Here is an 18,915-nt window from a genome sequence, read left to right on the forward strand (position 1 = left end):
TTCCAAAAATGATACATCTCTGTGTATCCAAAATATCACACTCTAAGCAATTCATACACAAATGTACCAGCCCTGGCATTGGCGAAAATACCTGGTGGTAGATTTTTGTATCAGCTTTGCATTTAAGGATTAACTTTAGACTCTAATTCGTTAATTTGTTGAAACTCAGTTTCGAAAAATAACAACACAATAAACACTTGTGATTTTAACATTAATGTTTCTTAAAACAAAAAATACATATATTACATATAAATTACTTAATTTACAGATGCATTTTTAAATGGTCCAAAAGGCAATCTTTTACAGAAAAACATTTTCCACAGATGTCACATGTAAACTGCCTATGTGTCACTTCATGTCTTGTGAGATGATATCTATGATAATATGATTTTCCACAGGTGCTGCAACTAAATGGCTTTATTCTAGAATGTGTTCTTTCATGGATTACAAGAGAATTTTTATATCTGAAAGATTTTTTGCAAAGCTTGCAAGAAAATGGTTTCTGTGTGTGTGTTATTTTATGTCTTGAAAGCTCCCATTTTCTAAAGAAGGCTTTTCCACAAATATTACAAGAAAATTGGTAATCTCCTAGATGTATTTTTATGTGATCTGAAAGATTAGACTTAACACGAAAGGATTTACCGCAAATATCACAAGCAAACAATTCAATCACTGTATGTGTTTTTTCGTGATTAATGAGATTATCTTTCTTATAGAATAACTTTCCACACATGCTGCAACAAAATGGCTGCACTCCTGAATGGTCTTGTGCATGAACGTTTTGTGCATGAACAAAGAGCCAATTTTTATTAACAAAAGATTTTCCACAAAGATCACAAGAAAATACACCTTCATGCAATTTGCGGTGCTTTATAATCTGATGTTTGAATGCAAATAGTTTTCCACAAATATTACATGGAAATATTCGAATTCCCATGAATATTTCTTCAGATGGTGAATCTGTTGGGGAGTTTGGGGTAGGTAAGGTTTCATTTGTTGATCTTCCCACACTTATAGCATTTCCATCCATTCTGTCAGAAGATCTGTGGAGAAGAAAAGAAAAAGAGTACACTAGCGCTGAAATTATATCAATATTCAAAAAGATATCAGAATTGTCAGACCACAGAGCACATCAGATAGCTAGAGTATCCTAGGAGGAGGAATTTGAATACTGGGTTGTGTGGGTCCTAGAAATTGCCAGATATGTTTGTAAGAAGAGACTCTTGGATTTACATGACATATAAATTTCACCATACACGTCAGTTGTTAATAGATGTATTAAGTCTTATCCAAGTAAATACTTAATACTTTAAACAACACCTGTTAGCTGTATAGGTCAACAGGGTAAATGCAACAAGAGATGAAAAGTTTACTCCATGAACTTTCAGGTCTGGTGGATGATACTTTTGAGTATGTATATTGCACCAGCAATACAGCAGCAAAGGGGGTAGAGAGGTACAATGCCTACTTCTAATTATCTCTCTATAAGTTTAGGTTAGGACTCTTAGTGTTTGTAACCAATTACAATGTGTTAATGCATCATGCAAGCATAGGCAGATACAATGACCATCAGGTTCTCAATCTTACCACTGTTGCTGCAAATTAACAGCATGTTCAGGATTTTGCAACAGAAACACTTTTCAAAAATCCTTGTTAAAAAAGACAATTCCAAATATTATACACTTTTATGTTCTTACCAGACTTCCTATCCTTTACTCTCCTACACTTGCAGAACAGGGACATAGGTGGGGGAGGGGATTTGGTGAGGGCAAGGTAAAAAAGACAAAGGTACTCCAAATGGCCGGAAGACTGTAATGGATTTTCCTGACTTATGTTTTTGTTAGACTGGCCCGCTGCAGGCAGATTCTAGTGACGTATGAGACCCAAACCTTGTTGTTTCGTGAAGTTGCACATCTACAGACATTATGACACAATTTCTCACTATGCTAAGCAAGCAAATCGGGGTATGTACAAAAAAGAACCAAACAACTTGCACCTCAAAATTGCAGTAGTCATAATTTCATTTTGGTTCTTATTGCTTTAGAAGGTAAACAGGAAAGAGCCCCTTTGTTTGTAACAATTCAGAATGTATTTTTTTTTTTAATCTTGAAAAATAAATATGCTGAACCCAACTTGAAAACACTGAATCCAACTCAATGGGCAAGAAGATAAGAAATTATGTATGCTCTAAAGAGAGGCTTTTTGACATTTTGAAATTTTTTCTTATATAATGTTAATAAGCAGGAAGCCAAATGAAAGAAGTGAGCCCATTGGCCTTAAGGAGGAAGTTTCATTTTATTACTGACTGTTCGATGTAAAGTCTTGGAGCAGATGAATCTCACTTCTGAGGCATTACAAGCAGATTCTTTTGATATGGTTGCATATGATCTCTTACGAAACACTTTCTTAGAAATGGCCGAGTTTGTGGATCACTTCAATCACTTGTTGGAATGATGAAAATATGTGCCAAGTAGGAGGATTTCAAGCGAATTCTCTGACAAAAGAATCAAAAAAGATAAAGAAGCACTTTGACGAACCCTGTCCAAAGGCTTGCCAACCGAGAGAGCTGGTTCAACATATCAATATTTTACCCAATGATACACACAATTTGTTTACAGCTGGACAATCATTAAGCAGTTGTAGACACACAAAAAGTAATAGAAACATTATTTTTGTTGAGATCTATATAGACACTGAGCTTCACAAAGAACCTGAAAAATTGAAGAAGAAAAAAAAACCTTTTCCAAAAAGCAATGCATGGAAACTGGACATTTTCAATACACATGTTAGATATTTCTTTAGCATCTCCCCTTGTACAAAACTGGTTCAAAACAACATCATGGATCAGGTCAGGAATTAAGACATGCTTTCTCTTGATTCATGCCCCCCCCTTCCCACTAACAACACATGCACACTATCTCTACGACTCTGTTAAAACCCTTCCTGATTTTTTTTCCTGAACATGGCCCTACTATAGCCCCTTCTGGTTTTTAATTTTCTTTCTCTGTGGTTTGTTACATTTGTGCCTTAAGATTATAAAATTTGCTGTTCGGTTGCCAAAGAAAGAGGAATGATTAGTTGTACTCATCCGTAATCATAGTTTTTAACATGATATTCCTAATCAGTTCATATTAAAAGAAGATTCATACTCATTCTACAAAGTTCTATAGCTATGGTATTACAAACATGTGACTAAACAATTACCTTTTATCTTGGTTGCATAATTCATTATATCAATTCAAAATACATCAACAACTGGTTATTTTTAAAAGTATGGGCATGTACTAAAATGGCAAGAACCATGCAATAATAATAATCATAATAACAACAACATTAAATTTCATTCATGCATTCAAAACTAATACGTACAAAGCCCTCATTAGAACAAAAACAACATACACATCCAGGTCTCATACATACATAATTTATTTTATTCCACTGACCACTATACACTGGTTGATATTTCATATATGGTATGAAACATGTTAGTACAATGTATATTACAATTATTATTTATTTCCAACTATCCTTCAAGGGTACGCTGTATGTAAACCACATATGATATTAAAATGTACAAATTTTACAATTGATTGACTAATGGGAGATTCTACATACTTTCTAGAGTTTTGCTAATATTAGTTACAACTACATTTACACCCATAGGTGAGTTTCATGTGATGTTAGGATTCACACAGCCGTCATGTTTGCAATCAATTTTATTTGTCGTGTGCAAGGAAATATCCACCATGTAGCATTCATTACATCTGCACTAATTGCACATTCATTTTAAATCACGAATGTCTGTGCTAGTATCTCCTGCCTATCTGCTTAATTCCATGTTTACAAGAACTAGCCTTCATCATGGCTGTTCGAAGAGTTAGTACCTCACTAAGTACCCAGAAAATTCTTAAGTATGAGGCTACTTACAATTTATTGTCCAGTATTCCTTTATTGAGTAGAAACAATGGTCTTGTAAATATTTTTTTTACTAACTTTGTAGATGAGGAATGACTGAATTGCTTTTACATCACTTGGAATGTTGTTGAAAAGGTTAATATCTGTGTATTTTGGTCCTGTCTCAAATAGTGTAGTGTTGTGTGATGGTATTGTAAGATTGCTGATGTTCCTTGTGTGGTACTTATGAGAATGAATGTTATACCTGAAAGAATTGTTTGAGTCAGTTTTCGCATTCATAAACAGATGAATTGTGTACATGCACGACATGCATTTGGGCATGATGTCCAAATCTCTAAATACTTTTCTACAAAGCTATTATTATTATTCGGATCTGCTATTATCCTAGCTTTTTCTTGTAAGAGGAATAATTTTGCGAATAAAAGTGTAAGATTAAATATAACACTAGCATCTGTACGAAAACCCAATAATACTATCCAATGTTTTGATGTTTGTACAATATTTGATAGAAGTTTTAATTCTCAATCATTAATATTTAGAATACACCAACGCAAAATCTATGGAAAAAATAATATAAATTTCAAAAGGTAGTTAAAATTAAAATGTTACTATTTGGGGGGGGGGGGGCACATAATTTTCATGTTTATATTTAAGTTTCCACAGGATGAACTCCCGATGTGATGTCAACTGTCTCTTTGTCTTTCAACCTATATTGTTAATATATTTGAAATAAAAAAAAAAAAACTATCTGCTTGACCCCTTGAATCTTTGGAAAGCTTGCCTTGAAAAATGGGAATTATACTTGAATTTTATCATTGCCATAGCGTGGCCACCCTGTGTTAGAATAGATCTTCCAAGTTGCTACAGCTGCTTATTACAAAGTCATGGACCACACAGCCGACAAAATTCATCAAGTGATTTACTAAACTTCATGAAATTACATTGTAGAATGTCTAATTTGTATTACATTTTGAAACAAAAAAAAATATTGATAGTTTTAAATATCAGGCAATATCAATAATTTTCATTTCAGGTTATTTTTAATAATTACATAACTACCAGTTAGGATATTCAATTTATCTGAAGCCAGGAAATGTAAAAATTGCTTATAAAGGAGAAAGCATCTTATGTCAGGAAATGCTCATTTTGTGTAGTACTCAATTTCATGTGTTCAGTTTCTGACATTTTTCCTATCTGCATATTGCAACACTAGCATTTGGCATTCATTTCATGGATAAATTCACCTCTTATCGCCATTTTGTTATCACAAGGAAAACAATCCTCCTTTCGTAACCTTGGAAAAAAAAAATGAATACATGCTTTTAACAATTGTCTCTCAGGAAGAATATTCAGCAGGTATTACAAGTGAAGTAGATAATTTATGGATACTTTTTATATGTAATACAAGATGATGCTTTCGTGCAAAAGATTTTCCACAAGCATCACAAGAAAATTCTTGAAATCTTCTGTGTGTATTTTCATGTCTTTTAAGCTCACTTCTGCGGTAAAATGACTTTTCGCAAGTGCTGCAATTAAATGGCCGAATACCAGAATGCATGCGTTCATGAATTACAAGATAACTTTTATCAGCGAAAGTTCTTTTGCAAAGCTCACAACAAAATGGACGAACACCTGTGTGCGTTCTTTCATGCCTTGTAAACACACTTTTGCGAGAGAATGACTTTCCACAAGTGCTGCAACTAAATGGTAACACTTGAGCATGTGATTTTTCGTGACTCGCAAGATAACTTTTAGAAGTGAAAGATTTTTTGCAAAACTTACAATAAAATGGGGTAATGTCTGTGTGACTTCTTTCATGTCTTGAAAACTCACTTTTTCTGAAGAAAGTTTTTCCACAAACATCACAAATAAACTGGCCAACTTCTACATGTGTTTTTATGTGGAATGATAGAAGATATTTTTGAGGAAATGATTTTCCACAAATAGCACAAGAAAATGACTCAATTTCTGTATGTGTTCTTTCATGATTTGTAAATTCATATTTACGGTAAAATGCTTTTCCACAAGTGCTGCAACTAAATGGCCGATCACCAGAATGTATTCGTTCATGGATTACAAGATAACCTTTATCAGCAAAAGTTTTTTTGCAAAACTTACAGCAAAATGGACGAATGCCTGTGTGTGTTCGTTCATGCCTTGAAAGCCGACATTTACGTAAAAATGACTTTCCACAAGTGCTGCAACTAAATGGCAGAACTTCAGAATGTGATTTTTCATGACTTGCAAGAGAACTTTTAGAAGTAAAAAACCTTTTGCAAAACTGGCAACAAAATGGTTGAATGCCTGCGTGGATTCTTTCATGTCTTAAAAATCCACTTTTTTGTAAGAAAGTTTTTCCGCATACATCACACATAAACTGGCCAATTTCTTGATGTGTTTTTACGTGGTACGAGAGATTATATTTTTGAGAAAAAGATTTTCCACAAATATTGCAAGAAAATGGCTTAATATCTGTATGTGTTCTTTCATGATTTGTTAATCCATATTTAGAGTAAAATGACTTTCCACAAGTGCTGCAACTAAATGGCTGAACGCCAGTATGTGTTCGTTCATGGATTACAAGATAACTTTTATCAACAAAAGATTTTTTGCAAAACTTACAGCCAAATGGACGAATTCCTGTATGGGTTCTTTCATGCCTCAACAACCAACTTTTACGTGAAAATGACTTTCCACAAGTGCGACAACTAAATGTTACTGAATGTTTTTCTTCAGGAAATAGATCTTTGACAGCAGAAGATTTTCCACAATGATTACAAGGAAATGGGCAAACACATTTGTGCATTCTTGCATGGAGTTTAAGCTTGTATTTTGTAGAAAACGACTTCCTGCAAATACTGCAACAGAAATTGCCAAGACCAGTGTTTGTACTTTCATGATTTAAAAGACAATTTTTGCGAGAAATATATTTTCCAGAATGGTTATCTGTGTGCATTCTTGCATGTCTCACAAGTACAAATTTTGTACAAAAGGTTTTCTCACAAATGCTACACGTGAACCTGTGAGGATCTGTATGCAGACCTTCATGAATCAATAGATAATTTTTACAAGAAAAAGATTTTCCACAAAGATTACAAGAAAAAGGACGAACAACTGTGTGCAATCTTGCATGCCTTGTAAGTATATATTCTGTAGAAAATGATTTTTCACAGAAGCTGCAATTGTAAATGGAATCACCTGCATGTGTATTTTCATGATTTAAAAGACACTGTTTATGAGAATAAGTTTTTCCACAAAATTTACATGAGAATGGGCCTTCATGTATTTTTTCGCAAATATTACATGAAACTATCGGGGGCCCGATGAGGATTTCTTCCAATATTGAATCTGTTGAGAAGTTTGTGGGAGGAAAAGTTTCATTTGTTGATCTTCCCAGACCAAAAGGACCTCTGTGTGTGCTGTCAGAAGATCTGTGAAGGAGAAAAGAAAAATTGTGAACTAGTGTTGAAAATATATCAGCTTGTTAAAAATTATCAGAATGAACTCCGATATATATTTTTCTTACTTCATTGGCTTCTTTTCACAAACAATACAATACAAGTAAGTCGACACAAAATGGAGAAATTTTAGAGTGGAAAGCTTCACAGATGTGGACCAACCAAGTACACTTTTGCTTGATGCTACTTGGCTTACACATCCAGCTGTGAATGGTAGGAACACAAAACCTCTGACTCTACCACGAGCAAGAATATAAAATTAGTAATATAAATGAAATTAATAGATACTTCAATCAAAAGTGGCAAGAAGAATGGGAAAAGGATGGGTCAATTTCAAGCTAGGAACTATATTCCGGATGTCAATGAAAGAGTAAAGTGGACCCACTTAAACCCATCGAAAGGACTAGTACATTTCATTATGGGCCATGGCCCTTGTAACAGTTATCTTCACCGATTCAAATTGGCAAACATAAAGTGTTTAGCTGCAGAATGCTGAATGGATAACTCTGTAACAGTTAAAAACTTAAGGAAGAACAATGATCAGTCTAATCCTGAAAGGATACTCAGGAACAAGAAGAGATATGAAGTTCTTAATAAATTAGCAGAAATAATATCTCAAGCAGAGGAACAGGAATATCAAATTAACATAAGAAGAAATCCAATTCTTGCAGGTGAGGGTGCTTCAAGAGGAGAAATAGGAGGAGTAAGGAAGATAGTTAAAAGAAATACAAGACCAAAAAGAATTCCGAGGAACAAAAAGGTCTCCCCTAAAGAAGAGGAAGTAAGATATTATAAGAAAGGACCAACAGCCATAAACAGAAGGAGATACTACATCGTCTCTGACAGATCTAAATCTTGTTACGGATAACTCCTACTCCAAGATCAGAAGTGAAGAACTAACTAATGTAATCTTAAGTTATCATATAGCAAGAGACTGTGAACTTGTAGAATTAGAATTAAGAGAATTGGATGTAATAATCTACAATAAAGGACCTACAATTAATGGTAGAAAGAGGTCGGACCAGAGCCGTAGCTAGAGATTTCTGCGCCCGGGCCGAGAATAAATTTCGGCACCGCCTACACTCGCCTTGTCGAGCTTCTACCATTGTTTATTTAAGGGATGGGTAGAAGCAATTGTTGTTGTGCCTTGCTTAAATAATGTCGTTCATTCAAATTGACGTTTCATTTATGCTAATAATTGTAGCAATGACAACTATCGAGTTGTTTGTACATATACGCATATTCTTCTGAATTAAGGATCATTATTGACCTCTGATGTGCAATGATAAAAAATTCTAGAAATGAAACTAATCCAAGCAAAAAAAAAACAACACCTTACCGTATGTATAGCATATATATTTCTTAGGCAGCAGAAAAATCTCAAAGAAAGATCATTAATGTCATGCTTTTTTTATTACCCTTACAAATACCCTGAAAAGTCATTGTACAAACTAGCTAAAATCATTCAGTATTAATGTAATGTTTATAGAGTAAAACCTATTTACACTGCAAAATGTTATACTGATCAGCTGAAATCAACAATAAAAACTAGATCTGAGCTGATACCACCGATACAGATCCCCGAAAATTTTAATACAGTAGACAGGCGATTAACCAAGTCCCGATTAACCGAGGCTCCGGGTTAACCGAGGGAGTGGTTGGAAGACATGGCGCTTCATAACGCACCCCCTGTTTGTTGGAGTCAAGTCACTGTCCGCGATTCACGTGTTCGTTACATTGTCGGTGTATCCGATTGTTGCGGTGGTGTTTAAATCTGTGTAGGCCTATTCTAAGCGAGTAATGTAGTACGAGTGGCAAACGGAAAAGGTGTGTGGTTTCTCTGGAAACAAAATTCAACACAATAAAAAGGTTGGATAAAGGTGAGTCTATTAAAAAGGTTGCTGCTGATTATGGAATCGGGGAAGTGACTGTTGGAGATTGGAGACGTAAGCAGAAGGACATTGAAAAGTGGGTGAGTCAAAGTGTGAGGGGAGGCAGTGGTTTAGCATGGAAAACGATGAAGAAAGGTGAATATGAGCAGACATCCGAGGCTTTGAAAGTCTATGAAAGACTTTTTGAAAAAAGTAATCTCCTCATTTATGTTGTACTAGTAATAAATAATTACTATACAGTTTTAAGTGTTTCATCATTTACGACCTATTAGCACATTATCACCGTATTATCAGTGTTTTTCCGTATCTGAGGTATTCTCTGTCCCAATTAGCTCAGATAATCGCGAGTGTACTGTAATTAAAGTTGTTCAAAATATTGAATAATATTAATGCATAAGTATTTCACTTACATTATATGCATTAATTTACCAAGATTTTTGCTTTAAAATATTCAAGAATTACGTGAGAATATTTTTTTTTTGAAGTAAATTGTTGTTTTGCTAATCGGGTCTGGACCTACAGTTTAAAGTGGGATCCGAACCACTGTGAAATGTGCCTGCACGGATATCCAACCAGGGACTTCTTGATTACAAGGTGACTACGTTACCACGACACTATTAAATTACACGTAACATTATCACAAAATTCAGGTTTTTTTCATAGAAAACTCAAAATAGAAGGAAAATTCGAATTTTGCATAATTTACAGGATATTTAGTCCGCGAAAGTGTCTCCCAACAATTTTGTGGAGCGCGTGAAAAACTAAATCCCAGAAGAGTATCAGTTAATAAATTCCAACCAATACATCACATTGGCATTGGCTCAGCCCTACTAAAAAAAATAAAAAAAATATTGATGATAGATTGATTTGCTTTATTTTACTTCGCTTTTTGTGCCACTTTTGGCTAATTTGCGAAGATGGGGATGAGTGATATGAAATTGATGAATGGACACTCGCAAACATCCATGCCCAGGCCGAGATTCAAACCCAGAACCCCTGGCATCGTAGCGTGATGTGCTAACCACTATGCCATGCAGGCCGGCTCACAATAATAATAATAATAATTAAGAACATCACTATTTGACAATTCTCCTGTGCGAACATACTAGCTACAGTTTCACTCTTCTCTCCTTTCGAGCAGCAAAGTCATTAATAACATCATCGAACACAAGTGATTGAACTCTGTACTTCTCAACAGACAAAAGAGCCAGGTTAGTCCGCTTTTCTTGACTCAAGGAAGAACGCACGTAATTCTTTATAAGCTTTAGCTTACTAAAACTCATTTCACAAAATGCAACAGACGAAGGTAGAGTTAAAAATAGTTTCAATGCAGTGATAAAATTTGGGTACAACGTAAATCATGATGTTTTATGAATAAATGAGAGAGCAGAAGTTGTGACAATTCTGACAAGCATTCCAAGTGAAAGTCTTAAAAATGCTTGCGCATGATGTTTAAAGAAAAACAGTTCATGAAGTATATCCTCAGGGTATAATAAAGCCAGATCAAAGACTCCCTTTCTCAACGTTTCTTCTGACATAACTTCCATATTGTTTGGAATAATTACGGAAAAATCCTCCGAAACTCCTTTCATTAGCTTGACTCGATCACCTATTTGTGACAAAATTGAATCCAATGTACAAAACAAGCTCCTCCTAATTTTTTTTGTTCTTCATTTATGGCTACACTTTCATCTTCTGTAACTTCATCGGAAAACTTGGCTTTCTTTTTGGGACGCTGTTCTTTACTTGCAATGTTCATATCATCGCAGATCTGTTTGCTTTTCTCAATAGCGTTAGTCACAATTGTTTCCCGATTGGCAGTCCCTGTAAGTGACTAACACCTATATCTATTGTAACAGACATTTCTTGTAGCCATAGGTTAACGTCGTTAATAGCTTGAAGGATATCAGCCTGGCAGAATAAGAACACGACAAAGTTAAACTTCTTAAGGCTGCGTAGCAGGCATTTGGCACCGTGTAATTGTTTCGGGTGACTCTTTTAAGAGGTCACATAATTTTCCAAAGCTGCAAAGACATCTGGAAATTGGGTACTTAAGAGATTGTACTGCATTTGCTTTTGAAGACCACCTAGTTGCTGATTGACTCTTCACAGTAATATGAACATGATTTTTTAAAACACCCCAACAATGAGTTGATTTTACTGAAAAAACTGTAAACATTTTGAATTGCTCCAAATCCATTGACTGTTTCTGTGTCTGCTGACACAGCATGAACACCAACTAAATTTAACGAGTGCGATGCACAAGGAACATAGTGAACTGTAGGAAACTGATGAGAAATGCAAGCTTGAACACCGGAGTATTTCCCCGACATATTACTGGCATTGTCAAAGCACCGAGCACGGCAGTTTGACATGAAAAGGCCATCATTCTGAACAGCATGTAAAATGTCTTCAGTTAAGGTAGCACCAGTTTTGTTGGCAGTGTTAATGAAGCCAATGAAACTTTCTTCGATTTTGCGCTCTCCATCTTAAGACACTGTAACGTAACAATAAATTTGCGACATTTGCTCTTTATGACTGGCATCAGGAGTCGAGATACAAAATGGCAAAATATTTTGCCCTTTTAATGTCCTCAATTATTGCCTCACGTCAAATTTCGCCAAAATTATTTTGTTTTAAAGGAAAATTTAGTACAGTTGTTACGACATACAGACTGCAGTTTACACCAATAGTATTTTTACAGCTGCATATACTATTGGAGCTCTTCACTAAGAAGTAAATCAGATATTTATTTATTTTCTTTTATTTGTTTAAAAGAAAAGCTTGTAATGCAAGCGAAGCGAGCAAATAAATCAATATCTTTGCAAACTGGCAATGATATTATTCTAATACGGCACCAATACTTTCGAGGGGATCGCATGCATCCTTTATTACAAGTAATTCTCAATGTTTTTCTTCTTGCCATTCGGTGCCCCTTCCATCAGTACCCAGGGCGACTGCCCCCACCCCCCCCCCCACCCCCTCAACTACGGCTCTGCAGAGGACTATCGTTCACAAGAAAGCTTGGCCAGAAATTCATACATGGAATGAAGGTCAGTCCATTTCGGATGCTGCTATGTGAAGTCAGACAGCAATTAAACCTAGAGAATCAAGGTTAAGTTACTCGGAAGGACTACAACTGAGTGAATGATAGGGATTCTTATAGGAACCATACCAGCAATAGAAAAGGATGAGGGCTCTCGTCCATAAAAATGCACGTCAAGAAATTCCAACATCGATCAAGGTCAGTCCATTTTGGATGCAGTCATGTGAAGTCAGACAGTAACAGTACTTAAAGAATCATAAGGTTACTCGTACAAACTAAAATTTGAGTGAACATACCAGTAACCTCTTCTGAGAAGAGAATACAACTGAAACCTTCACATGTACAGCCGAAGGTAGTCCATTTTGAATGTAATCATTACAAGTTGACTGGAATAACCTAGAGAATCACAAGGTTAAGTCATAAACCAACTTAAACTTAGTGAATCTCAGGAAAGTGAGATGTTATGCTGGAGCTGGACAGTAGGAGTAAGTAGGTGTTAGTTCCTAGTAAGGAATTAGAGTCACAAGGAAAAATCCCACAACCAAGCAGTCAGTTAAGGACCAGCAAGGATTAATATGAACAATGATAGAATTTGCAAACTCAGGAAGTGATGTAAATAGGAAATACAAGCATACTACGTATGGAAGTGTGAAGTTAATAGATGAAACAGTGGATAGTGCATTCTGTGAAATGGACCTAAGGAACTCATGGAAACCCAGACTCAAAAAGAAGGACCAGTTACCTGAGGGAGGATGAGAGGCCCAACAGAAAAGTCTAGGAATACTTAGCCCAATAATTATGTACTACAAACACAAACCCTATGCGAGACAACAACATGTACATTTGTATCTTCTGTAATCTCCTAATATCCATTCAGGTCTACTCTAATTCATTATTACATTCTAATATATCATTAATTATGGTATCATCTTACATTTACCTATATTATTTTATCCAACCAATATTTTATAACTTTTCATCTTAATTATTACTCAATCTATTTTTCTACCTAATTCTTATAATTATATCCAATATTTTTATCTTATACGTATCCTTATATCTTATCTATATTTATTCATATATCAAATGGAATCAGGACGTAGGACTACCTTCATTAGGAATTACTCCTTGGCATATAGAACAAAAGCCAAGGTCTTCGAGAAAAGGGTCTGGCGAAAGGGAACCTCAAGTACATCTGGATTTGGAGGACTGAATTTAAAGGTATTGGGACAAACCACACCCAGCAAACAGTATGAAATAAAAGATAGCAAGAGCATCTACGATAAATTGAAATATAGCTGAGTGAGAGGATGAGCAATGTGAGAGAGGCTAATGGTGGATGGAGGATTGCTTCCCAACATCCCAATAATTTAAACCAAGTACACTCTTGCACAGAACTTGATGCCAGTTGGCTTACACACCCAGCTGTGAATGGTAGGAATACAAAAACCTGACTCTACCATGAGCAAGAATCACTATGCACATGGTTAGATGTACTCTACACCAAGGTGTCATAAATCTGTAGTCTTTTTTGGGACAAAAGTTGATAGGCCTCCTCCAGACAGGTGGTAAATTTACAGTGGAGTGGAGCGTGAAGTACTGGCCATCATCTGGTCACATATCCATTTTATCAGACAGGTAACCAATTGCCCAAGCCAACACCCCTATGCTTATCAATCAAGATGAGAATACCCGACGAGGAACTTCTTGTACATATGCTCCTGCTTCACTAGTGAGAAAAAGCGGTTGAATTTTACAGCTGCATTGAAGGAAATCTGTAGCATAGAAGGTAAAGGGGCAACACACCCTGCAACAAGAAGAAAATGATTCCAATGCTTCTGATCCGGAGAACTAGTTTTATTGACAAGCCGAGATGTGAATGACTCCAGGCTGTCGAAAAGCACCTGATGATTAGCAAAGGAGGTCCTTTCATCTCAAACCACCATTGGTTCTAATTATTTTATGAGGACCTCACATCACAAGTTGACTGCCAGAAAATTCAGAATTTGGATGGCGTAAAAATCCTACCACACCCAGCCTATAGATCAGACCTTGCTACACTTCATTTCCACTTGTTGTGTTCCACTACACATTTCTTGTGGAGCAGACAGTTCACTTCTTTAGTGGATGTGATGAATTGCTTCACTGGGTTTTCTTGATGGAAGACAGCCACTTACCATTGGCAAGAACTATATCATTGGCTGACTATTGGAAGAAGACTGCACTTTGCAGAAGAGCCCACTCGTGTCCACAAATAGTGGAAAGACATCTGCAAATGCTACGACGTTATGACTCACCCAGACAATGTGCAATTACATTCTAACCTGCTTAAAAAGTTGATGCAAGAATACAAATATTTCATTGTTTACTGTACTATTGTCTAAATACATGTTTAATTATTCCAAGCTTATGTACTATCTTTTCTCGGCTCTATATGGTCTATTATTATTGCAAAGTTGTTATTTTAATAATATTTTACATTAGCACATGTTTAATTATAATACAGGGTGGACCAGATGCAATTAGGCAGTTTTTGATTAGATGTTATTTTTATTTTATTTTTATTTTTATTGTGACAAATGTTACAAAATGGTTACAAAAATAGAATCACACATAATTCATTGATTTTCAAGATAGTGGTCGACCTGGGCACCATCTAATTCAACACAGGCTTGTAGACATAAAGCAACATTTTCACATGCCTTCCTACTCATGTTTACCGCAACATTCTTGAACTCCTGAACAATCACCTCAATGGGATTAGCGTACACCTTGTGTTTGAGGTGACCCCAAAGGATAAAGTCTGTGCACTGGACTTCTGATACATTGTTAGTAACTGAGAACAGGCGCACACATTTTACACGCTGCTCGATAGACAAGTCTTCCGGCCATCATGATTCCTCACTGCGCACTAAGTAGGCAGAGTATTGAAATCGTTCCTAGATCTTGCTAGGAACATCTAGCTCTCCTAGGCCCAGATAGATGATCCTTAATTTTGTATTCTAAATATATCTAATCTCCAAATTTGAATGTTTGAAAGTCAAACTCTTCTATATTTGCAACAGAATAATTGTTATAATGTGTATTATCTAAAATTTGTATATGTACTGATGCATCTTGTAATAAAATGTCAATTATGCTCATAAATGTATGTTATCCAAACATTCTCTTTGGAAGAATTCGGGCTGCTTGAATGCATCTCATTTAATCACAAACTCAAATATTATAATTACATATCAGAATATATAAATTGATTTTTTATTTTTCAAAAATATACAAATACAGAACATATTCACAATGAGTTGAATTTATCTGTTGTAAGACTTTCAATTAAACATATCAAGAAAATCAATACCCAACTATGTGAACAAATGTATAATTTGAAAGACCGACTCACCTACAAAAGGACCTCTTCCCCTACAAAAATCTAGCTAATGTTAATTATTTCCAAGTCTGCAACAATGAGATTAGATTTGAGGATCCAACATCATACTGAACTAGAAAATGAAACAAACCTTGGAAAATGTAGAAAATTTTACCAATTTAGGAAGCATGGTAGCAACAAATAGTGGGGAAAAAAAGGCCTCTGTACAACTTGATTCAATACAGAAAAGTAAGATTACAACTACAGAAACAAAGTTGAGGATTTTTTTAGAAGTATGGTATTAATGCATGGAGTAGAATTCTGGAAAGTCACAAACCAAATTACAAATAGATTACAAGTTTTCACTAATAGATGTCTTAGGAGAGTATTAAATGTACATTAGCCAGAAGGAATCACAAATGAAGAACCATGACAGGAGCATCAGAAGCAGATAAAAAAGAAGAAAGTGGAATTGGATAGGACACACACTGAGGAAAACAGGTAATGCAATCGAGAAACAAGCACTTGATTGAACTCCTCAGGGCACTATGAAAAGGTTTGGTTTGACTTGGTGTTTTAAGTCCACTTTATGCACAGTAAGGCTAATCGGGACAGTTTAAAGTGGAATCCGAACCACTATGTGCCTCCACCGGGTATCAAACCCGGGACCCCTTGATTACAAGGCAACGACGCTATCACTGCGCAATCGGGGAGGCCCACACTATGAAAAGGAGTTGGCCCTAAAACTAATGGAGGTGCAATGTTAAAGGGGAAAAAAGACAACAGGGAGAACGTTGGAGAGAAGTGAAGATGCTTCATGGATGCCCTATGTTCCAGCAGGAACTAAAAGGATTAAGTAAATAAAAAAAAGGAAGTCATACCTTCATATTTCCCACATCTTCATCATGCAGTACACTGTCCATGAGGCAACTTCTTACTTTACTCTCTTCAGCACATTTCTAACTGTATATTTCGTACAGTTTCCTTAGATCAACTTTCGCATTAGAGTCTTTCTTAATTCATTCACCAGTGAAACTCTACGCATTAGGAAGAAACCGCAAGTGAGAGAGGGGGAAGAGAGAGTGTGAGTGAATGAGTGTTTGCATGTGTGTGAGTGGGGTGTATACATGTACATACTTTTGGCAATTGTGTTTCTCATGGAAGGACTTTCAGCAAGTTTTAACTCTGAATTTGAAGATTTTATTGATGTATTTTTACATGGGTCACAAGGTAACGCTTTGTAATAAAACATTTTCCGCAAGTATCACATGAGAATAATTTACTTTCTGCATGAATGCTTTCATGTCTTGTAAGTTCACTTTTACGGTAAAATAATTTTCCACAAGTGCTGCAAATGAATGTTCGAACACCAGAATGCATTCTTTCATGGAACGTAAGGTAACTTTTATCAGTGAAATGTTTTTTGCAAACTTTACAACAAAATGGGCGAACACCTGTGTGGGTTCTTTCGTGCCTTAAAAATTCACTTTTCTTGAAAGATGGCTTTCCACAAGTGCTGCAACTAAATGGTGGAACTATAGAATGTAATTTTTCATGACCCACAAGGGAACTTCTATCAGAGAAACATTTTTTACAAACTTTACAAAAAAATGAACGAATGCCTGTGTGCATTTTTACATGCCTTGAAAACCGATTTTTACCGGGAATTGACTTTCCACAAATGTTGCAATTAAATAGCTGATCTGCAGAATGAGAGTTTTCATGCCTTTCAAGAGAATGTTTATAAACAAAACGCTTCTTGCAAAATTTACATGAAAATGAGTCAACAGTTTTATGTATTATTTCATGTCTTAAAAAAGCTTTTATTCTGGAAAAATGTTTTCCACAAACACTGCAACGAAACTGCTGGGCAGGCCTCAAATGCATATTTATGTGCCTTGAAAGATTACATTTATAAGAGAAGGATTTACCACAAAAGTCACAAGAAAATTCAGTATCCTTTAGTTCATCTGGCTTTTGTCTACTAGCACAATGATGTTTCCCTCTGGTAAGCTTACCTTTCCAAAAAAACTTTTTTTTGCAAATGTCGCAACTGTAACTGGGAACACTTGTGTGTATACTCCCATGATTTAAAAGACTATGTTTCTGAGAATAAGTTTTTCCACAAAATTTATGTGAAAATAAGCTGACAGTTTTGTGCACCCTTGTGTGTCTTTTAAGTAAATACACAGATGAAAATAATTTCCCACAAAAATTACATTGAAATAGTCGAATTCTTGTGCATGTTACTTTAGATAGCAAAGTTGTAGGGGAGTTAGTGGCTGGAATAGTTTCATTTGTTGATCTTCTCAGATAAAAAGGACTTCTGTCCATTCTGTTGGAAGATCTGTGAAGGAGAAAAGAAAAAGTGTGAACTAATGTCCAAAATGGTATTGGGATATAAAATTTATCAGAAATATAAAAACTTGAATTTTAAAATTTGATTAGATTTTCTTTCCACCAACAGTATAATACAAGATGTAACTTGTCACAGAATGGAGAAATGTTAGTTGTGCCAGCTTCACAGATTTGGACGGAGCAAGTACAGTGTATTACATAAGTCACGCAGCCCAAACTTTGATCCCTTATAACATGAAAACAGTAAGGGATATTTAACACTGCATTTTCTGCGTTAAAAAACCTCATCCATTGATAAGAGGGTGAAACAAATATGAACGAGCCTTGATTGGCTAAGCGTCGGAATGGGTAGCAGGCTGTGATTGAGCATGTGTGGCCGGTAGGTGGGGCTGTAGTGAGTCAGGAACCAGAACAGCCGGCGTGTCGCATGCTTCGTTTAGTAGCTCTCACGATGAGTGAGCAGTGTGTGCCAGTGTCTGTTGCGCAACGCATAATCATCAAGTTCCTCACCCAGGAAAACGTCAAACCAGCTGAAATTTACCGGAGACTGCAGGCCCAGTTTGGGAATGGTACCCTCTCGTGGGCAAGAGTGAAGGTGTGGTGTAAGGAATTCCAGCAAGGCCGTGAACGTATTGCAAATGAAGTGCACCCCCATCGTCCTCGCACCAGTGTGACAAATGACAACATGGCTCGTGTTCGTGAGCTTGTCGAACAGGATCGCCTAGTCCAGGGCATGAAATTTCAAGTTTGAAGTCAGTCGCCAGACTAAAATCTTTGGTCGCCACTATTTTATATTCATAAGTAATAAAAATATGAGAAAGTATTAAAAATAATTAATGTTTGTGTAGCGCTGTCGCAGCTGCTGGGTCAAACTCTGACAGG

The 18,915-nt window shown here is 35.9% G+C and overlaps 1 protein-coding gene across 3 annotated transcripts in view; it reads right to left on the reverse strand.

Moving 5' to 3' along the window:
• Positions 1–209: 209 nt before the first annotated feature.
• The window catches only part of LOC145978968 (uncharacterized), a 51,438-nt gene continuing 32,732 nt past the window's right edge, over positions 210–18,915 (reverse strand). The window contains exons 5-6 of one of the 3 annotated variants that reach the window (XM_083112006.1): positions 6,538–7,346; positions 871–1,043 (exon numbers count right to left, since the gene is read on the reverse strand). In XM_083112006.1, coding sequence (XP_082968132.1) covers positions 1,012–1,043; positions 6,538–7,346 — 841 coding nt within the window. In that variant the 3' untranslated portion in view covers positions 871–1,011. Of the gene's footprint in view, positions 1,044–6,537; positions 7,347–14,956; positions 18,023–18,915 lie in introns of those variants that run through there. The other 2 variants (XM_083112007.1, XM_083112005.1) reach the window with 2 other exon arrangements.

Source organism: Lepisma saccharinum, chromosome 25 (genome assembly GCF_977018435.1).
Source record: "Lepisma saccharinum chromosome 25, izLepSacc3.1, whole genome shotgun sequence".
Lineage (NCBI taxonomy): Eukaryota > Metazoa > Arthropoda > Insecta > Zygentoma > Lepismatidae > Lepisma > Lepisma saccharinum.